Below are 23,255 nucleotides of genomic sequence, written 5' to 3' on the forward strand. Positions count from 1 at the left end.
CCTCTTATCCCAGTAAAATATTTTGTTCTTGCCTGTTGTGTTTGAGATGTCAAGTTGTTTTAGGGAGATGTTCTCAAGCTTTTTTTATTCTCTAACCAGGTACTCTCAGTGCTTGGCTTTTCTTCCACATAGTCAGAGCTGACAGGCTTTGTCTCTACTTGTCCTCTTTGTTCTTTGTTGCAATTTTATGAATTTATCTCTAGATGGTTTCTTTCTCTTCAGCTATAATGATTTGCTATTTAATATGGTTTTAATATAATTTTTCATTATTAAGCTTTATATGCAGTATAATATTGTATAATTTCCTTTAGGAGGATTTCCCACATTGAAAAATATTTGATGTGGCTTTATAGTCTTGGTTTAGGGGGAAAAGAAATCCCATAGCAGCAAAATGGCTAGTTATAAATTTTAAACCAGCACACATTAAGATGTGGAGGGAAAAGCAGTTGTAACAGTCGCCTTTACAGTCAGGCTTTTTTGTGGAAAATTTTATATTTTTGGAGAAGGTTTCTTGAGGCTAGGACTCAAGAATCAGCAGTTGCACAAATAGAGGAATGGCACAGACAGTTGTCTGCAATGTAAGAAGCAATCCTTTGTTTTCTGGTGCAGTTCCTTTGATCTTTCACTGTATGGATTAAATGTAATTTTTATTTTAATTCTGTAAAAATTTCTTTTGCATGTGGCTTGAGAAATAATAAATAATGCAACATTTACTTCTATTAGAAAAAAATTCCATTTGAATACATAAATGTAGACTGCCTGGAGACTGTTTCTCTTGCTAGGCTTTTAATTGACAGCTGAGACGCTCCAGCTGACAGCACTTGGTTTTTTAAAATCTGGAGGGTTGGAAGTAGGGTGTTCTCACAAAAGGGTTGTTTTTGATTTCTCTTCTTTCCTGCCAGCGTGCAAGGTTGCAGGCTTTTGCCGCACTATATAAGCATGTATTTATTAACCAAACTCGAGGAAAACCTGCTTTTCTTACTGGTATATCTAGTTAGGAAAATGCTAATTTCCCTTGGAGGCCCTTTAGCAACTAGAAATTACAGGAAGCTGAATACAGATTCACTGATCTGTTTCTATTTTTCTGGGTTTATTTTGTCTTACCTTTTTAAGTATGAACTATACCAAGCCTTTGTCCCTGTTCCATAAAGAATCAAGAGTTCTGTTAGTTTTAAAAACACCTCGCAAATCTAGATTTAAATTTGGTTTTCTCGATAAATCTGTAAAGTAGAAGATCGTGTGGAGTATGGACAAAAAAACCCCAGCAAAACTTTGAAGTTTCTCTGAAGGTTAAGTATTGGAAAGCAGACAGTTAAACGGACAGATTCTCCAGGTGCTGTTTTGTTGTTAATGGTGGGGGGTTTTCTTACCAATATATGGGGATTTCAACTTGTGAATATCTGCAGTTTATCTGCATGCAGTTTTATATTTCTTAAAGTTAATGGCCTACAATGGTAAAATCTAGGGGGGGGGGTGTTGTCTTTTGTAGGTTTCATTTGGCCGTGACTTTGAACAACAGCTGAGTTTCTACGTTGAAGCCAGGTCAATGTTTTGCAATCTGGAGCCTGTTCTAGTCCAGTTGATTCATGTAAGCTACAGTTTATCTGCATTATCATGAGTGGGGATATATTTGCAGTTCTCCCATTCCCTGCCCAGATTATTCATCTATGTCAAAATAAGTCTGAAGTCTTTTTATCAGGTGTTTTTAAAGTAGACTTTGATCTCCTCTCTCATTTTATCACCCTGTACTGTCTGAAATTCTTGCTTGACAGGCATGCATGGTATCATTGCAACAAAGAAAACCTGCTATCTTGGAAGAGATTTCACATTTATTAAATAAATGGCACTTTTGTGCGCTCAGAATTTGGGTTCTCTCTTCTATAATCCTCCATCTCGGAGAGATTAGATTCTGTCTCGCTGCAGATTGGGACGGTTAATCTCTTTTCTGTATTGAGTCACATGTCAGGTGAGCATTAGCTGCATCTGATTCCTTTGCAACAAGGTATCTTCTCTTAAATCCTTTTATTATTTTGGGGTTTTAATCAGTGTGTTAGCTAGAAATCATTTTTTTTTCTGCCAGGAAGGAGATGATGACAGCACTATAGCTGGGAAGCGAGGGAAGATCTGAAGCCTTGAATAAATCAACAAGCCTACCTTTACAAACCTTCAGAATCATACTTGCTTTAAGGAACAGTCACTAAAATTCTCCAAGTAAAAACTGAATAGTACAGTGAGGGCACACTATATTGGGGTCTCTTTTGACAGTTTCTGTTCTCTAAATGCATGCACTAGAACATGCAGCTTGTTATGTGCCACTGACCTAATAAACCTGTGCATTTTTATTAATTACTTGCTTTTGATTTTCATGTGTAGTCTGTGAACCAACTAGCAATGGAAACAAGAAAGGTGATGAAAGGAAATCATTCCAGAAAGACTGCTGCGTTTGTCAGGGTAGGTCTGACTCTAATAAACTTTAACCCTGCTTTCTTAGCAGATAACACTATCTGCTGCCACCTAAGTTTATAATTTTAGCAAAACCAGTATGTTAGTGTTTTTTGACACTGTTTGTAGTCTCGTTTTTCTCTTGTTATCATTGATATTTACTCTCTAAAGATAAATGCTGCTGTTTAAGAAAAAAAAGACCCAAAACATCTAATAGCAGCTTTGTGTTAAAATAGAGCAGCAAGATCATCTCTCTCTCCCCTCTCCAAAGGAAGGTTCATTGGAGGTGTGTGTGAATTCTAGAAAGCTCAGCTTTTCAAATTATATTTGAAATAAAATACTTAATTTCTATATAACTCAATCACAGAGAGAATGGGAGATAGAGGGAAAGAATATATTTGAACTTCTGTTTCATAGTATCAGAGTTGATGTGCTGAAATCAGTATTTGAATTTCATATTAAGTGCTCCTTTCAGCTTTTGTTCCTCTGAGTCTGTATAGATATGGTCAAATAAGCTTTGAACTATGCACAGGCTATGCAAGTTGCTTGTGTTCCCCTCTTCTCACCTGAAATGTAGCAACTAAGATGTCTTCATCTTCATGTGTTGTGAAGGTGTTTGCATACGCTACCGTTAGTTAATGGATTTTTGGTCATGGCACCTGTGCATGGTGTCCTGGACGAAGGATAGCTAGGGTGACACTAGCCAACTGCTGTATGCCTGGGAGCTGCTCGCTCCATCTGGGTGTTTGGGCTGCTGCAGTAGGTCTCAAGCTGCAGCATGCTGTAGTAGATCTGCTTCCTCCCAAATACACACAATGCCTCTGCTTTGACCAGTTGGGCAGAGGGACTGTCCCTGAGGACCAGTAGTCTGCTTTTCTAGTTCGATTTTGGTTCTGAGCTGCAAGCTGGTTACTTGAGGAGAGAGGAGCTCTTTGAGCTACAGTCATAGAGGAACTTTTGAGCTAATCTACTTGTAATAACAATAACTAATAATAATAACAAATACTGTTATAATTATTTAAATAATAACCAGAAATTTGAAGTTCTGATTTTGGTTTCACATAATACTTGCTTTTTATTGAAAGTCTTTCGCAAAACTGATTTACAGATTTTGATTCCTGATCATGTATAAAATCAGTACTGATTGCTGTAACTCTGAGTTAGGAATTTTCTTCAGTTTCTTTTTTTTTTTTTTTTTATTTGCTTTAGGCTTGTGTTGCCTTCTGCTTCATTACAATTCCATCTCTGAGCAGTATTTTCACACGTCTTAATCTGTATCTACACTCTGGACAGGTTGCTCTGGCAAATCAGTGCCTTTCACAAGGTAAGGCTCTAATTTGTCTACTTTAAGGTTCCCTTATTTCAGAAATATTTCTAGCTGTGAGTAATAACTTTGTTGAAATCCTAAGTCACATATTTATGATGTAATTAAAATATAGCCCTGTTTCAAGCACTGTTACAGTGATTGTCATATTAAAGCAACCAATTCTAACACTAATCCTGTGATCTAAATAACCAAGACAGCTGACTGTAGTTGACATAGTCATGGCCATGAGGTAGCTTGTCCTAAATTACTTAGAAATTATGGAAAGCATGGAATGTTTTTTTCCTGCATAATTACTCAAGCACTCTAATCACAAATGATGTGCTTTATTATAACTATGGAAAAAGAAGCTGGTTCATCTGTGTAGTAGTTCACAGGCTGACAAAATCCTGCAACAAGCTGTAAAACAATTAAAACTCAGGTCAATGACACTAGAAACTTGCTATCAAAGCACACGCATGATAAACGCTTAGCTAAGAAATATGCCACTATATCAGAGTGAAACAATGGAGTAATGCCAGATAATATGAAGAATGAAAAATATATTTTCTTTTTTTGATCTCAATTATTGATTCAGGGCCTGAGTACAGTTTTTAGCCATCCTGTTAGCTCAGTCTTAAGTAATTGAAAATTCTGACAACAAGTGATTTGGGGAAAAAAATTGGAGCTACTCTGGGACTAGAATGAGCATTAAGTCTGTATCACCATTTCATATGATTTTGTTCCTGTTCGTATCACAAATGGAAGACCTGTTCTTAAAGTCTTCTAATACTTTTTAACTGTTTGCAGTATTTTTTTTCCTTTTAAAGTGATGTCATTTTGTTTTGTTTTGTGATTTTAATACTGACTTTAAATGTCTGCTTTCCAATGGTAAATGCTTTTCCTTTACATGTTTTCAGTGGAGCTGTGAGAGTCATAAATTGATTACTTTGCAACATCTTTTGTTGTGGCTATTAATTCTTTATTTTAGCTCTGTGGTTCTTCACAAGAGCTTGTTTTCCAAGCTCTGCATTAACCAGTAAGTTCCAGCTGCACAAACAAGCTGACTTAGGATGCTGATTAAGACTTTTTGGTACAGGGTGACTGTTGTATTGTTTTGAATCTGATGCTGCACATAAAGCAAAGCACAGGGATTTAGCGTAAAGCTGGCTGTTGTGTCCAAGTATGTTGTGCAAATAAAAGATCTGCAAAGTCTGTTGTTGTGCAATTAGTATTGTGCAGTTTCTTTGTAGATAAGAGTTCACCAAAAATGGAACCGCTTTTTCTTCCTATGGTGTTTTGTTTAATTGACAGGCTTACCTTGCCTGTTGTATCAAATTTTGTTATTGTTGCTGTGTTGCAGTGCATCTCTTGTTAGAAGCAAATCCAAAGCAATTTTTATGTAATATTTGGTCTTTGAGGACTATGCCCTGCCCCTGTTGGGACCAGCTCTGTGGTCTAATAATCTTTCGATTTATAAACCACTTTTCCACTACTTTTGTGATCCAAGTCTTCTCTGAGTGAGACTCTTGGGCCCCAACAATTGTCCAGATTTTTCAGTGTGAGAGTTTATAAATGTGCACAGCTGCTGTTTGACATGTGAACACAGTGCACTTGCTAAATAATGAATAGGATTCCCATTCTGGAATCTTTTAAGGTAGCAGGTATATGCAAAGTATTATGAACTCAGTCTCTAAAATGCATATTTATTAACCTCTCTCTCCTGAATTTTAGACCCACAAACTAGAGAGAGGAGCATTTGGTCCATCTCCGCTTTTGTTGAAATGAAGCATGTGCAAAACTCTGGTGTTCAGTAATTCTCTTCAATTACCAAGGGTTTATTGTTACACACTTTTTTTTGCTTCCTTAGAAAAGCTATTTTGGACATAATTTGTATTCAGAGACATGTCACTTGAATGAGTGTTAACCAGTTAGGCAACAGTGATACCAGTCTTGGGACATTTTTTGTGAACTGTGTTTGTGTATTCAGATGTATTGCAGTCAGACAACGTGTCCTTGAAAGTTACTTTTAACGCAGTTTAATCTATATCTCAACTGAATGCAGTTCATGTGTATAAGAAGAACTGATTAATTCCAGTCCGTTAACTGAGTCAACTGATGCCAATTAGACACTGATCTACTAAAACCAATGCAGCATGAAGTGAAGTTTTAAGAGTGTGCAATTAATGATAGCATTAGGCTAGAAGTGAAATTATGCCTTGCGTGTAACCTGTATTTCATGCTGATTGGAATTAGCTTAATCAGTTTAAAATTAGGAAGAGAAATAAAACTGAAAGGTAATGTACCTGATCTGATAGCTCAGTCAGTAGTGGGGGTAGTGGGGCATGCATGTGTGCATGTGCGTGCAGTTTCTCTTTAAAGATCCCAGCTGTTGTTTTTAGCAAGTTAAATTCTTGTTGTTTTGTTGTTTTTTTGTTTCGTTTGTGTTTGGTTTTTTTTTTTTTTTTAATTTTAAATTCCTACAGGGAGTCTAGCTATTTCAGAGAGTTGAGTTTTCATTTAAACATGTAAGAAAATTGAATTTCACAGAACAGACTTCTGTTGGTAGTAGGAAGATTTCTCTAAATTGCCAATGTATCTAATTTGAAAAAGGAGTAAAATTACCTATTGGGGTAGATAAGGGGAATTTAAAAGATTGCTTTTGTAAAAGGAGGACGTGTGGGTCATAACAGTAAATAAAGTGCTGATCTGAAGATTGCACTGATAAACTACCAACAACTGGAGAGCCAGGGCTAATCTGCTTAAAATTGGGGGAGTTTGGGTTTTGCCTCATTCCCAGTCTCAAGAGGCAGCAGTAGAGACCATCAGTCCTAGTGTTCCAGTTTCCTCTCAAATCAGTGCCTTGCCTGCTGGGACTTGCCACACTGTTAATCAAAGCAACTGTGTGGTGCTGACTCACCCAAATACTTCAGTACTAGAAAACTGTAATTGTAATTTTTCTTGGTACAAATTTTCTTTAATACAATGAAATTGGGTCAGCAATGTGAATTTATAGGCTCACAAAAAGTCCAGTATTAATACACTGATGGATGTCTGTCCAGGTAAGCTGTTCAACAGGTATTAAACAAGACTATTGTCTCCAGCTCCCAGGAAGTGCTTTAAATAAAATGAATCTGTAATTACATTTGGAATGTTTTAGGTGATTTTGGCCTGGATGCATAGTTTGTACCTCTGGAGAGCCTATTAAGAGCCCACCCTAGAATGGAAGATGCTAGATTTGAGAGATGTGCTTTTCTTTTTTTTTTTTTTGTTTGTTTGTTTTTGTTTTTAACTGAGCCACAGAATGCTGCATGCTGCCAACGAAGAGTAATAAATTCTCATCAGTCATGCTTTCTGTCATAGGGAGTGCTTGGACTAAATTGAGATTAAATGCACGCTCCATTGTTTCACTCTTCTGGATTTTTGAGATATAGGTATTATTTTAATTGCACATATTTCCTCCCCGTGGAAATGCTGCTTTTGCCTGTCAAAGAACAGACAGCATGATTTTTTAATTGTTGGTCACAGCATTCAGCAGGTGAGTAGAGATGACACAACTTTCTGGTAATATGTGTTGAGCGGCATTTTTATTTTAAAGGCTGTGAAATCCTTGCCTTGCTTCAGAAGTAACATGCTGTGTGAATAAAGTAATTCAACTGATTCTCTGTGACTAATTTCACTGGGATATTGTCGAACACAGAACTTTATAAAAATGGAGAGTCTTTGTCCCCCAAATCAACGGACGCAGATCTTTATTTTGTTTAGCAAATGCAGATTTTAACTCTGAAGCATACATTCTTAATGTATTTCTTGATATTTGTTCTGGTCCTCAAATGTAGCTGAAACACGGTTTCACTAGTAGATTGCAAAAGGAATTTCTTGTTCTGCTTCAGAAAATGTTACTTTTCCATGAATGTTCTCTAAATATGAAGGCTTCTGCCAGACTTTGGAGAAAGTATGTTATGGAATATCTAATAAGTAATTTTTAATCATAGTCTAATAATTTTGTAGTGTATTTTCTCAGTATCATTAGATAACAATTTTTAGTATTCCTTCCTAATCTCCTAAAATCTTTATAGATCTGAAGAACATAAATATAGAGAGAATTTGAGGTAAAGAATTTAGAAAAATAAGAACCTGAAGAGGTTATTGCGATTATAGATTTTGGCACTTCTTGTCTTACACTTCCTTGGTGAGATTGGTATACGCTGTCCCTGTTATCTTTTGAAATACTGTTTTCCTTGAAGGCAGCAAAGTAGCTTTGGGAGAAACTGATGAGACGGTTTTCCTTGCTAGTAATACTAAATGTTGCTTTATTTGAACAAAGTTATGACTTGTACTGATTTCCACACCTGGAAACGTCTCCCATTCACTGAGCTTTTTCTTGTTCCTCTCTTTATCCCAGCCAATAGCTTTTCCATATGATTTGAGAGAGGTGACATCTCTGTCTCTGTAAGCTTTTCAGACTAGCATTTCTTCTCAGTTTGTTACTTCTTCAAGTCACTTCTTCAAGTCTGTCTCACCCTTGACCTGTTGTGAAAGTGTCTAGTAGCATCTACAAAGGGGACATACAGGAAATAATAATGTAGAATGATGCTTCCTAGCTTTCAGCTGCAGGTGGTCTAAATACATCCTTCAACAAAGGTTGTATGTGGACCATGGTATTTCATAAAATAGATAGGACCAATACTTACGAATTTAATTTTTTAATCAATTTTTACTTTTTGGCCATTGTTACTTCATGTGACAGTGAGTTGTACAGTTACATGCAACTTGGAAATTTTACTACTTAGGGATTTATTTCTGTATGGCTTTTAAATGTTAGCCGAGCGTTTCAATGCACGCAGCTGATCTGCTAGGGATGCTGTGAAAAATTCAGTCATTCTTGGTTTATTTTCTTCATGCTACCTATGAGGTGATGGAGTGATTAAGTTCCTGAAGAATATGTGTCAGTATAGTCTTTTCTAGTAAGGAAACGGTTCCATGCCTTAGCACCTTTTGAATCTTCTTTTTATCCTTTTGGAAATGGGAGGATCAGGACTGTATTCCAGGTATAAATGCACAACAGCTATGTAAATGACACAGTGACACCTCGGTTTTCCATTACTGTCCTAATGATTCTTGTAATTGTCTTGCCTTTTCAACAGCTGTTTGGGATGTAGTTTTCAGGAAGCCATCTATAATCTTTCTCTGAAATCTTTCATGAGTGTAAATAGCCTATTTAGAGTTTATCTTTCTATAGTTATAGCAAAGGCTGTTTCTTTCCCTGCATGCCTTACTAATATTAGATTTCATCTGCTACTTTACTGCTCAGAATCATGAGCTCCATCTGCGATGCCGTGCAGTCACGTTCCAGACTAGTCTGCAAACATTGTCACCTCCCAGCTCATCGTAAGGATGGGTCTCTGCAGAACCTTAAGGAACACGGGTGGTAGTTGTTTCACTCCACTGTGAAAACTTTTTGTTCCTGCTCCTTTCCCCCTCTGCCCCATCCGTTATTGGGTTATGAATCCTCAGGAAGACCTTCCTCATCTTTTGTCAACTTAGTTGTTTTAAGAGCCTTTTGTATGAGGGACATTGTGAAATGTATTATAAAAATGTAAGTATTTACTTTGGCTGGGTCACTTTTAAACATAAACTTGCTGGTTCTTTGGAAAACTTGAGAGAATTCTGAGGAATGATTTCTTTCTGCAAAAACTATGTTGACTCTTCAGTATTGATGATGGTTTTCCATGTGTCTGCTCGTTTGATTTTTTTTTTTTTTTTCCCCCACCTCATATAACCAGGAGAAACTACAGTATTTAACTATAGCATCTATTATTTCGAAGTTTCCAATGTTACTAATGGAGCTCTCTTTAAAGACTGATGATGATACTTTACCTCACAGTTTTTAGGGATTACATGGAATTTGGAGAGGCAGGCTGAAATTTGTAGTGTGGTTTTTTGGGTTTGGTTTGGGGTTTTTTTGTGTGTGTTTGGGTTTTTTTTGGGGGGCGTGTGTCACATTCAGTGATTACAGCTTAAGAAGACAATGTCTTGTATCCAGTGTTCTGCTCATACTGTATGATCTCCCCGTACAACTCTTCCCTTTCCAGTTGTGCCTCTGTGTGCCTTTGCCTGGAAGTACTAAGGCCTTGCTAACGATCTATAATCAAGCTATTCCTAAAACTAGCACTAGCAAGCTTCATCCACATAATTACCTTTTTATCTGCAGCTAATTCCTAGTATGAATTAACATGTTACATTCCAGTTCACCAAGCAGCAGTGCATTTATTTTCTTATTTCATCTTTGTTACTTCAAATAACTCTGCAGTTTCTGAGTTGGAAGTGATGTGTAGAGGGTTTTAAGACAGAGAATGTTCAGTAGCTCAAGGGAAAAACATTTCAACAATGTGGCAAAACTCTCACAGTGACCTCACCAATGTGAGGAGAAGGAGGTCCAAATGTTTACTGTTTTGACAACCAAGCATTGCAATGTGTTATTTAATGGGGGCGGAGGGGGGGGGCAACAAAAAACCCCACACTTGCTTCCTATTAATTTTTTGTGCTGGAGTACAAGGCTTCATTAGATTTCCAACATCTGTCTGATGTGGAAGCAGAATCTTCAGAGTATTAAAATATGCTTGACAGCATTGTAGGACACGAAGGTGATGTGGAATGCAGAAGATGGCATATGGTCACTGGTTTTGTCCTTTGGGTGGACTTAGCCTTGTGTAATTGTATCCGTGACTAAAAATAGTTTGTGTAGGTATGTCAAACTCACTCCCTTTTGCTCTTTGAAGGTGGACTTAAGGAGCTTAATTGTTTCCCCATCTCTAATGGCTTTGTTCCTCCTTGTTTTTTTTCCTGCCTGAAATCTTAAATTAGTGCAGTTTAATTGACTATTATAGATGCAGCAAATACAACATAAGCTAAATTATTATGTGGAGAGAGATTGATATATACAAAAATAGAGGTGCATATGTTTGTATGTATAATTAAATGTGCATGTGTACATACGATCATGAATATTGACAACAGGAAAACATTCAACACCAATTTCACTTGCTTTTTCTGTAGGAGAGTATTACTGGAAGTGCTGACTTGGATATCCGAGACTGTTAGTTTTTGTAGCCTGAAGGTCAGCATGTATGCTCGGGGGAAAGATTTATAGGATTATGGTCAACCAAAATGAAGGAGCTGCTGTGAAAGGATTTATTTAGCGAAGCATGAAGTATGTCATGTTCGGAGCACCGCACAAGATATTAACAGCAGTCTGGGAAGACTTTATCATGATGATTTGTTGTGATGCACAGGTTGCTCTCCCCTTATCCAACTTAACAGTGGCTCACTTTAGAAGCAGTATTGTACTTTAGGCAGATAAGAAAACAGCATCCTTGACTGAAAGAAGCCTTTTTTTTTTTTTTTTTTTTTTTTTAAAATCAAGAACATAACAACGTGGGTTTGGGGGCTTGTTAAGTTGTCCCTTGTACCTTTTGGAAGCCAGGAAAAGTGACTGTATGTTTTTCTCCTGAAACACCTCTACAGTAATAGCTGTATATATTGACTTTTAAAAGATATAGAGAAAGCACTGTTGCATAAGATCATAATTTAGTGTAATTCAGAATTAAATACTGATGCTTATTCAATACTTATTAATAAAATAGCACTTCTGTGACAACCTATTTATTGAACTTTTTCCTCCAGACTTGGAGCACAGGATGAATACTGACACTTCTCTACAAATGAACAGGGTGGTAGTATTTGGAAGACAGTTAGTTTTCTGTGAACTGTCTAATAAAACCTTTGCATTAATGTGAATTTACTTTATTTTTGCTTCTTATGAAGCCCATATACCTTGGATGAATGTGCTTTTAGTGTTCCAGCGTAGGAACCATTTTGTGGTTAGTATGGATTGGCTGAACTCGTAGCAAAATGAATATATTCCTGTGCCAGTACTTCTGCAGGTAGCAAAGTAAAATATATCTCTCTTTAACAGAAAATGCAAATACCTGCTTTTATACTCTGATGCTTTTTTAGTTTGCCTTGCTGCGTTGTGTGAGGGGCAGGTGGGATGGAGGCAGGGAAGAAGAATTAAAAGTGTGGAGGCGAGAGTCCCACAGTGTCCCTGCTGTGCTGGGCCAGTGGCAGTACGTGGGGGTCAGAGGGTGACCCACAAGCTCAGCCCTGCGGCGGTGAGACGACAGCAGCCCCATGGCGATGGCAGGGAGCCAGCAGCCGCGGGACTGCCCTGCCGAGGGAGGGCAAAGATGGAAGCCCAGAGGAACTTGTCGCTGCAAGGGCAGGGCCCCGTGAGCCATCCGTGGTGCAGACGGGTCTCTCCTCGTTCCCAGCAGCAATCACCTGAAGAGGAACTGGGCACACTGCTCTTACTGGGGGGTCTTGGGAAGGGCCTCGTGTCTCTGAAGGTGCTCAACCAGATGAGAAGGCAGCTCTCGTTACTGCAACGGCAGGAGGTCAAAAAGAGTAAATTGGATCAAATTGCAGTTATTCATAGTGAAGATAACAGGTTTTGGGTTTGTGCTAGGCAAAAGTTGAGAGGAGAATATCTGGGGCTGATTGCTGGGAGAGCAGGCAGTAAATTCAGGTGAGGGCCTTTGCAGCTCTTCTCCTTCGTTGTGGAGACTGATTGCTGCACAGATTGTTCCTGTCCAATTATGAAATAACTTAGGAAGGCAGGAGTATCCTCTGCACAGACATGGGTACTTTGGTATGCAGACTATTTTCTGAGACGCATTTTTTCATTTGTCTGGTCACGTGTTTGGATGATATGGTGATGCGGGGCATGCACTTTTTTTTTCTGCTGAAGCAACTGTGGAAGTGACAGCAATTCATCTACTCGTGCTAGAATGAACATCTGCTGCTGCTTTCCTTCCTTTGATAAAGCTCAGAGGAAGATTACTTACCTTCCTTTGGGCTGGCTGTGGAAACTTATATGTTGTTTGAAATAAATTAAAAACATTCTTTCACCTCCAAATAAATGTGCAGAATGAAAGGAATTGTGATGTTTGACTGAAGGGGTCTGCATTCTGAGCACTGAAAAGTTCAGAAGGGCTTGAGTACTTGTGTGCTGAAAAGAAATAAGAGTCAGAAGAATTACAGTTTTTCCAAAGCACATGTTTCCCTGGTATTCCTCACAAGCTTAAATTAGATATCAGTTGGTACTATATTTAGCAAATTTGCTTGGAGTCTCATGAGCTCAAATGAATTTTCCAGAGCAAGCTGCGCTCCTGGAAATGCCCATGCACGTCTGCCTGGGGTATCTCCGTCCCAGCCGTGTAACACCTCTTGGCTTTCACCAAGAAGTCTCCTCTTCTCTTTGCTGAAATTTGATTTCATGGCCTCAGTCTCTGTTGCTGTAAAATAAAGATACAGTATTATTTCTGAGGCTAAACAACTTGAATGGGATTTGGGTAATTGGATATTTTTGAAATGTAGCCAAGAAAGTGCAAAAGAATGTTGCTGTCAGACAGCAATCTTTTTGTGAACTCTTAGCATATATAGGAGGTCTTCTAGGGTATGAGGGAAAATACCGTTGTTTTTAATTTGTGAATATTAACTTAATAAACTGAGGAATAGATAGTGTGGTGTTGTTCGGGTTGTTTTTTTTTTTTTTTGTAGGCTTAGAGACATAATGAAGAGTAATGGAAAAACCTCTTAATAACTATTTTGCCAAGGCTGTGATGATGGATGGTTTCTGTAATTCCTGTATTGTGATTCTTGGAAAGAATCATTTTATCTAGGTAACCAGCAATACCTCAGGTTCTGGTACTATATTAGTATTTTACTTTTAATGATTATAAATACTTAGGGAAATGAAGTTGTCCATATTTCCTTATAAATTTTACAGCCTTTTGTGAATGAGTTTGTGAACACGTTAGCATGGTCTAATGCGCTTTTCTCCCCTCTTTGGATTCCCCATCTCCTGGCATAAGCATTTCTTCAGATAAGTCAATTTTGAATTATGTGCAATTTTTTTTTATTATAGATGCAATATATTTGAAACAATGGTGTCTTCTTGTTAATCAAAGGAGAATTATAATTTCGGAAGTCTCAAGTGATGTGGAAACTTCTTTTGAAAAAACAGCATCATTTTGAATTACAACAGATTTTGACTGCTGAGTCTCAAGTTTCTTTGCAGTTAAGCATATGTTCATTTTCTGTAGTCTGTTTGAAACAAACTGGAAGCAATCATTGGATCACAGGCATGACTGCCATCGCAGTTGGAGTAATAATACAACAACTATATTTTTATTTTGTAGCTGATGCTTTTTTCAAAGCTGCAGTGAGCCTTGTTCCTGAAGTGCCAAAAATGATCAGTGTAGATGGAAAGATGCGACCTTCTGATGCCTTCCTCCTGGAATTCCTTTGTAATTTTTTTTCCACATTATTAGTTGTTCCGGTAAGTTGCGTGCATATGAATAGCACATAGGCTAGCAGACTACTTTGACTTTCTTGTTTAAAAAATTGAGAGTGGGTTGGGCTTTGCGGAGTGGGAGATGCAGTGGTTAGTTTTCCATGAGCAAGCTGAACTGTTTTGCCCATTGGCTGCAAAAATGACTCAACCCAATGCAAAATGTGAAGGCAGAACAATTGTTCAGAGGTGGAGGTACAGCATGGCCTCTCTCAGTAGCACCTTGCACTTAACTGCCTTTAGGGTAGAGTGAATTCTCACCATCATTTAACTGCATAAACGTACTTTTCTGCAACAATCTACTAAATCAGTAAATGATTTTAGCTGAGCACTTAAAAAATCTAATATCTGAGGAGGGGAAAAATATAGAGCTCTAGTTTCTGTTAGTTTCAGTTAGTTTCTTTGCTACAGGTTGCTTAATCTTTTGACAGAAAACAGTAATTAGAAGATGTGTTTTGGCATAACCTTCCTCTTCTGATTCATATTTAACAAAATACTACCATTCTACACCCTTCCAATTTTTAACCAATAGTCAAGTTTTAAGAGATAGATATGTAATTTTCCTTCCAATATTTTCAGCTATATCTAAAAGATGAGGAAAAATGGTAAACTAATCTGGAAGACCTGGGATAAAACTTACATACCCAAGGTATTTTGTTGACCTTGGAGAAGAAAGACAGGCCTTCAACTCTCAAGATTTCACTGCACTGGAAACCTAACGCTTGAAGATTTTACCTCTGTCTGTTAACAGCTCTGGCCCTCTCTGAGAGGATTCTTCTTTCCCAGCAAGAGTTGACTTAGTATAATGGCATGTTAAAAAAAAAAAAAAAAGAAAGAAAAAAAGAAAGAAAAAGTTTGAGGTTTATTCATTTGTTCTTGGAGAAAGTAGGTTGCTCCTCCTCACTGAAACATTCCTTATGGTTTCCTCCTTCCTTTTTTCTTTGACTATGCATTTGATGAAGCAGCACACAGTGCTGTCCAAATGCTTATAATCAGAGCAGTGTGTTCCCCTTTTCCCAATGGAAGGGGTCTCCCAAGCCAGGCGTGTTCAGCAACTTGGAGGTGCTGTGTTGTCAGAAGGGAAAGGCTTGTTGCCACTGTGATGTGTCATTGCAGTCCCCTGGCTGCAGAAGTAAGACTTTGGAGGAAAGCTATGTCAGAACTGGATGCTTCTCAAAGATGCCTCAGATCATTAACAGACGATTGAAGGAGAGAGATCCAACCCTGCAGATTCAGTAATGAAGAAAAAATTGCAATGAAATAACCAGGATTCAGAAGTTATCTTCCACAGTTTTTTCTTCTATTTACAGGATAGATGATCAGAAAGAAATATCCCCTGTGGACTAATTTGTCCTACGTATGTTGGTATCAACTGGCATCAACCGCCAGCTTGAAATAAGCTGTGTGCAGTATTAAAAGTGCTTGCAAAAACTCACAGCTTATGTAAAGCAGATGTCTTTATAATTATATTCTTTTCATAATAAAAGATTGTTGATTGTCTGTAACTTTGACTTCCCAGTGTAGGTGTTCTTCTGAAACTTATAATTATATGAGTAATATACTTGCTTCTATAGCTTACTGACATTCTTTTAATAAAAAAAAATCCTACCCAGTGTGTTTAATTTTAGAGGCTTATGGGTTAAGAAGCTGGCAATTTATTTTGTACTACTCCCCTGTGACTAGAAAACAAAGCATTTTGAAGTTTGTCTGTGGAGGCTGCCTAGATCAAGTTTAAAATTGTGGGTCAAATGGACATTTTAGAAGGAAACTGGAATAAATTTTAAGAAGGATTTGCAGGAAGCACACTTCAGAAAAGTAGTTTTCAGCTTTAATTACATAGTAGTTTTTCCTTTGTACAGCTAATGTTCTGACTCTAAACCCCTGAATGACCACAGATAATCCCATTTTTGGTTTGGAGTGGTTGTGTTGTTGTTTTTGACTTTTCTCTTTTCTGTAGGACCATCCAGAACAAGGAGTGCTGTTTCTTGTGCGAGGATTACTAAATGTGATCCAGGATTATACTTGGGAGGATAACAGCGATGACAAAGTCAGGATTTATACTAATGTTTTGCATCTGCTGTCTGCAATGACTCAAGAAGCATATATCTACCATGTAGATAAAGGTAATACATAAGGGCGGCTCTGGATCCTTGTGTTCCACCATGCAATTTGTAGTATTGTATTATCACTGTACCCACCTAATGAAGATCAATGATAGTCTTACAGAATGGATCCTTTTCCTATGCAGGTCCAGATATCGTAACTTAAAATAATCACAGGAGGTGGCTGCCAAACAGAAGTACAGTCTGTTCTTTAAAGTGAATCTGTGCAGAGTGCTTTACTTAGTTTGTTCCTGGTGGTGTTGATGCAAATACTTCAAACTCTGAACTTTTCAAGTAAATATCAAAACTTTATAAGCATGGAGGGTTTTCTTTTAGTCTAAAGTATCAACTTGATCTACATTTATCATTGGTGTTTCATTCACGTTTATTAACAACTCCAATTTTCAGAAAGTAATGCCTAGTCTTCATTATTTAGATGATGTATTTGCTGCTTTGAAGGCAGGCTTTCAGTTTTGGAAATTGTGGTGGTAACTTACAAAAATCTTCAGAATAGCTAGAAAAAAAAAATTCTGAAGATTTTGCATTTTATAAAATGCCTGTAGTCTTTTTGTGATAATATTTTGATTGCTCTAAAACTTGAGCGCTTGTCTTCTGATCGTAGAGAGGTTACTGAATTAAGGTAGAGTATTAATCAAATCTTTTAAAGCATGCTGGCAAGATTAGTTAGTCTGAGAGGCCAAGCTAGTTTTTCTTTTTCTTTTAGTTGCACAGGGCTTTCACAAAGAGGCAGGCTGGAATATACTCTGCAGTTCTTCTGGTGAATAGTCCATCAGAGTTACCAACCATGACAAAATATCTCTTGCAGTTAGCGGCACAGAAAATGGTTGTCAGTTGAACAACTACTCTGTAGTAAATCTGTGCAAATTCTGTAAGGAAACGTGGTTTAGCTGCTTTTTCTTTCATTCCATTTTTTTATATGACCAAAATAACTGCATCATCCCAAGATAAGAAATTTAAATTAATTAGATTTCAATGAAGAGAATCATGGAAATACAAATTAGTAATTTTTCCCCTGTAGTTGGATGAGGTTTTTTTTATTCTAGGTGGACCATGTATCTTAGCTTCTTAAAATGAAGTTTACTTGGGAACAAGGGAACAACTTTTATCTTATGTGTTGTCTGATTTACCCAGAATACACTTAAACTTACAAATTCCTTGTAACTTCTTAGTAAAACATTATAAGTAAATGAGGACAAAACACGCATTTAAAATCACAATTATATAAACGCTAAAAACTTCAAGAGTTCTCTCCCTCCAAAAAAATCCTTCAAGATCTTTGAAATTAAACGTACACTTTCTAAATTTCTCTCCATGACTTTGAGGTAATCAAGTTTTTATTTTAGGGAAAAAAAATATTAAAATGCAGTTTCCTTTGAAAATCTTGTTGTTTTCATTGAGTAAAACATAAACTGTTTGGTGCAGTTCTGCTGCAATTGAAAATGATGGCCTTACTCTTCTGAACTGATGGGAGCAGAGAGTCTGTCTGTGGGAAAAGTGTAAATTGACACTATATGTTCCTCTGTGTTTAAATCTAGCGGCTATTTTTGAACCTGGCTGCATCCAGGAATACAGAACTGACTTTAAGTCAGAAGATTCTTTTCAGTGTTTTATTCCTAAAATCAAGAGGACATAGGAAACCAATCAGTAGGCACTTAAACAAGGTTGTTCTGTTTGTGTTTGATGGAGAAGGGTCATTTTATAACTTCCAATCTGATCTTCTATAAATAGCTGGTATTTTCAGTAGCAAACAAATGTATAGCTCTTTAGCCAGACCTAAGCTTGATTTCATCTCTGCAGTTGATTCCAATGATACCCTGTATGGTGGAGACTCCAAGTTCCTGGCTGAAATTAATAAACTGTGTGAAACAGTGATAGCACAGATCCTGGATCATCTGAAAACCCTTGGAAAAGAAGAGGTATGTTTTTACTCAACTTGATTCACTACAAACCCCAAATTACTTTGGAGCTGAATAAATGGACTGCCTTCTTGACCAGGCATTGGTCTTTTAGAAAGCTCCAGGAACCTTACAACGAGAGGAAATTAGGTAATTTTAGTTGTTTAAAAATTGAGTCAATCATGTAGGCAGGCTTGTGATGGAAAGACCTAATGATGTGAAAGAAGTCATGCAGCATTTATAATATGTTTTTAAGGTGCAGGCTAAAGTTACCTGCTTAGCTGTATGCTGTACGTGGATAGTCTGATAGAACTGACAAGCAGTAGAAGCTGCTCTGGTGTACTCTGTGTTATCGATTGTGGCAGTGCACCAAAGGATGGGATTCTGCTGCAGTGCAGAATGATCATTGCAGAGCAGCATAATGAGGTTAGAGTTAGCTTTAAATTAACCGACTTGAGTCCTGGTGTAGTTTGGTTATGGAAACATGATGCTCTGTGAGGTTAGAGTTAGCTTTAAATTAACTGGCTTGAGTCCTGGTGAGTCACTTGAGTCCTTGAGTCGCCAAACTTGATGGAAATATGATGCTCAGTGTGGGATAACTTTTTGTCTTACGAGAGTCTTTCTGCCTATATTGAGCTCCATGATGCTGGTATTGCAATTACTGGCCTAAGCTAGAGAATAGGAGATGGTGCCACAATCACTCCTTTGATTGCAGTATAGTTATACCTAAAGTCTGCTCCATGTCCATCCTTCCTGTTGTTTCCTCCTGGCTGTCATCTTTCTCACTCTGTAAGTAAACTGTATTTTCTTGCCAGCGAAGTTAATAGTAGCCTGAAACGTCCAATTCTATAATGGGCAAAGTGAGAATTCATAGTTAGTCTGTTACTGGTTAAAATACAGTGGAAACCACCTTTAATTTTGTAATAGTTTTGCATCTCAGGCTCTAGGATGAAGGAGAGAGGTGCAGAGGGAGAGAAAAGGCGTTTTGGCTTTACCTTGTTTTTAGAACAGGGTTATATTTGTTCAATATAAAATAAAGAAAGCTCTAGGCAGTTTATTGGATTTCTTGATTGGAGCTCAGAGGCTCTGAGAGATCAAATATAGCTTAATGGATTGTATGTGAAAGGCAGGTGACTAATGTTTTCAGTATTACTGAAATAATGAGAACTTACTGTTCTGCTAATGTACCTGTTTCTGAGATTGAACCCCTCCACAGCTTCCTAATCGCCCCTTACTGAACTGCTGTATTATGACAGAAGTCTTGTGGCTTGCAGCCTGAAATGGGAGGGGATGATTAATTTGATGGAATTTTTTAGATAGCCCATTTGCACAGCAGACTGTAATGTTTGCCAATACAGAATGTGTTAAGTGATACATGTTTGGAGGACACTATGCAAAGTTTAGCTTTTTCTCTGCTTTTGCTATCCCGTTTATCCTTCCTTAAGCAATTGTAGAGATGCAAGATGTATAAATCCTTTGCTCAAATGCCTCTACATCATTGTACACATCACCACAGTAAATAGCAGTTCTTTTTCAGAACAATAACAACAGAAAACAACCATTCTTGCACAGCTAAGAATGTCCAAGTGGGTATTGGAAGGAGATTTTTAAGAGTTTTCAGGACTGTGGGTTGTAGATTAAGAACTTTTTGCATCTGACTCCTATATGGAGTATGTGGGTGGGAATGTTTGTAGGGCTCTGGTTTCTGCAAAGCTTCCCCCCCCACCACTTTCAAGCTTAATACTTTGAATAATGAGATCCTGTGTTATTTCACTTGAAGCAGTTGTTGCATAGAAAACTGGATTTAAAGCTAAGCATCATGGATATAGGTTCTTGTCCTGACTTTGCCTCTGCGGCCTTGGATTTACTCCTCTGTCCATCCTTATTTATCAAGGGAGAGCATTTATTTTGCTTTGTTGAGTAAAAGTCCTTGAGAGATTTAGATAAAAATTGTTTTGTAAGACTGAATAGTTTTTTGACGAAGGTGGTGTTGCTGAGGAAATAGAGGCGACAAGAATATTGTCAAGAGACCTCCATTTGTGCTAAAGTAGAACCGATCGTAAAATCACTGTGGTATTTGGATTGCTTCAGTGTTGGTGACCTTTTATTATTCATCTGCTTGGCTGCTCATTTAAATGAACAAGCCTCTGATGATTCTGCGTTTTTATTGGTTCATTTCCTTTAAAAGCTATAAAGGAAAATAATTTTTTCTCACAATAAAATGCTTTCACCAAAATGGCAATTTGAAAGAGAACAATGCATCTTATGTTAGCACAGCATGGTCTTTTCGCAGTATTAGAGAATGCTTCATTTCTGTTACAGTGCTTGAATGGAAATTTTCCATTCTGGACAGTTCTGTAAAGTTCAAGCTGTTTCTGGTCATCAGAGCATGTATCAGTGAATCCTCTCTGCCTTTGTGTGGGTGGAAGGCTAGTCTTATGCTCCAGGTTTCTTAGAAATGTAAGTATCTTGCCACTTGCTACTCAGTGATAAGTCTCCAGATGGAATATGTTTTATCCAAACATGACTTTTGATCCAAAACATTAGGAGCACGTTGTTGTGTCCTTGGCAGTGCCACGTTAGGATGGCAGTCTTCCCATGTACCATTACATGCTGGACTTTTTATAGTAAGCAGAATTTACTATAGAAAGCAACTCCTGGTTATGCTTTTGAGGCTTCTCCTTTCAACACAACTGATTTTTAATTTTATATGAACTTATAAAAACTTCAGTTGATTTCACATGTGTTTGAATACTTGAACTAGAAGCAGAACTGGAGATAGTTCTCTGTTTGCGTGTGGGTATGTTTTAAATTGAGAAGAGGTTGCTCATCCTGAAGAATTTTGTGTCCTTGGCCAAGATTTTCTAAAGGCGCTTAAACGTTGCGTTCCTCTTTGGGAGGAGGGAGGCAAGAGAATTTGCCTGCTGCAGTTTCCAGAAGACACTGCAGGTGCCTGCTTTGGCACGTTTGCCGCTTGCCTGCTGGCGGCTCAGTGGCAGGATGGGTGCACCGCAATGAGGAACTGTGGCTGGTCGAGTGCATATCGACTCCACTTCTTTGTCTCAGAGTTGGAGAGTCCTAACTCCGAGAGTAATCCTTTTATTACACCATTGTCTCTGGCATGCTGGTGCAGTTTAAAGACTAGAAATAGTTTGGTTTGGAACATTGTTTCTGCATGTTTGTAAGATACTTGGTAAATAGTAGAAACCAAAATAAATAAATTGGGATTCTGGTAATGGCCTACAGTGGGATTACTGAGTATGGCTTTGTAAAGTATAGTCTGGTCCTCCATGAACCGTAAGTTCCACATGGAGCACATCTTTTTTGGATTTATTTTAGAGGGAAATTAAACTGACGTGAGCAGTGCTATGAATATTGAAAGCTTTAAAAATAGGTTAAGGACTTTGAAATAGAGATGAACCTGCCACGGTGCCAGTATAGAGCTAGGAGTAAAATGTTTCAGCCTGTCTCAACTGAGAGGTGTGTTACTGCACCCTGAGCAGGCAGAAGCTGTCGCTGAGACTCTGAGTACTCTAGAGGGAGGTTCTAGACTGCTCTTTCAAGGACTGTATCCAAAAGAAAGCACTTTCTTTTCTGACAATCTCAGCGTGCAAGAGGAGCAAGGAAGTAGGGGATATACATCCTCTCGTGTGGTATATGAGCTCCCAGCTGCGGCTTGCTTCTTGGTGTTTTCACAAATCATTATTTCCTTTTATTATGAATGAACTTGTATCCGCTGCTGTTGGTGCTAGGTTCTTCATTTATCCCATGTTAAGACAGTTGTGTGATGAGAGAGTTGAGAACCTGGTCTGCCCCATGCAGTTTGTGATTTTTTCCAGCGAACTAACAGATGTTAAAAGGTTCCCAAAGGGCCTCACGTGAGAGCTTTTAAGGAAATGCAAGGCTGCCTGTCATGGCTTTCTTTAGAAATATCTAGATTTGGATCACAAGGATGTAACCACCAGCATCACAGTAGCGCTGGAATTCATTTCGGGCTAGATAGTTCAGGTAGGACTAGCAAACAGATGCTGTATCAGCATGGAGTCTCAACCTAGACTGATATATTTAGTACCTTGGAGGAGCCTCACAGGCCATGCTGAGCTCTGTGCTGCCACAAGTATCAGAGCCAGTTATTTTAAAGCTGTACATGAGAGCAGCAGCAGGCTAGACACACCTTCAGAGGAGCAACATCTCTAAATGCACAAATGCTTTTCTAACAGAAGGCTCAAGGTATCCTTATGACATAGATGTCTGGCAAAAGTCCCTGAAAGACAGGATTGAATATTTGAATTGCTAGCCAGAATTTTGTGAAATACAAAGTTACACGGTCCGTCGTATGAAACATCCTGTTTTTTTTCTGTTACGCTGTATGAAATTTGGACGTTGCTCTGCACTTTGGTGGAGGGGCTAGGAGACAAGGGGGTCATGTTCTGGGATGATGTAGTTTTTTATTTGTTTCATTGTCATCAGCATTATTCCAAAAATTGTGGAAAATGCGCTGCTTAGAAGGCTGGCAATTCTTTTTCGTGTGGGAATTTCTAATCCCATAAAGTGTGTGGTTGACGAATAGCTGAGCTGTTGCTTTCTCCTTGCTGCCTGTGAATACATCGTGCGAGTTGGAGTGCCACCCACAATTCAGTCTGAGTTAGGTCAGCGGGCTTGGCAGCGTGCTGGCATAGATGTCTCCCTTCAGTTGGAGGTCGGTGCCATGTTACACAAACATTCCTGTTGATCATCATGTGAAGCCTTGTCTGACAACTCTTGTTCATTTTCAGATGTGGTGGGATTCACTGCATACCTGAGTCTGTCTCTCTCTTCACTTTGCATTGTGTAACTGATGAGAAGATGCCAAAATCCTGTCTGTTATACCTACCCCAGTACAACGAGAGTTAGTGTGCATCTCACTGTTCCAGCTTTTTAATGTTTCTAGATCCTTTTTGAAATATGATTCTTCTTGAAGTACATGTGTTTCAAATTAGTCAAAATGTCGTCCTTATTTTAAAGAATGGATTTTGTATTTGCATTGATACTGCCTGGAGGACCTCGCTAGTTGATGCTGACTGGAGTACTGCTGCTTT

General features: G+C 38.1%; 1 protein-coding gene across 1 annotated transcript in view; it reads left to right on the forward strand.

Annotated features, from left to right (window-relative positions):
- Positions 1 to 23,255, forward strand: part of VPS35L (VPS35 endosomal protein sorting factor like) — a 54,392-nt gene that overhangs the window by 25,137 nt on the left and 6,000 nt on the right. Inside the window, exons 22-27 of the mRNA XM_082490854.1 lie at positions 1,490 to 1,588; positions 2,374 to 2,451; positions 3,652 to 3,766; positions 14,008 to 14,147; positions 16,117 to 16,282; positions 18,080 to 18,198. Of these exons, the coding sequence (XP_082346980.1) occupies positions 1,490 to 1,588; positions 2,374 to 2,451; positions 3,652 to 3,766; positions 14,008 to 14,147; positions 16,117 to 16,282; positions 18,080 to 18,198 (717 nt within the window). The remainder of the gene's footprint in view (positions 1 to 1,489; positions 1,589 to 2,373; positions 2,452 to 3,651; positions 3,767 to 14,007; positions 14,148 to 16,116; positions 16,283 to 18,079; positions 18,199 to 23,255) is intronic.

The sequence above is a fragment of the Vanellus vanellus genome (assembly GCF_965231255.1).
Source record: "Vanellus vanellus genome assembly, chromosome: 14".
In the NCBI taxonomy this organism is placed as follows: Eukaryota; Metazoa; Chordata; class Aves; order Charadriiformes; family Charadriidae; genus Vanellus; species Vanellus vanellus.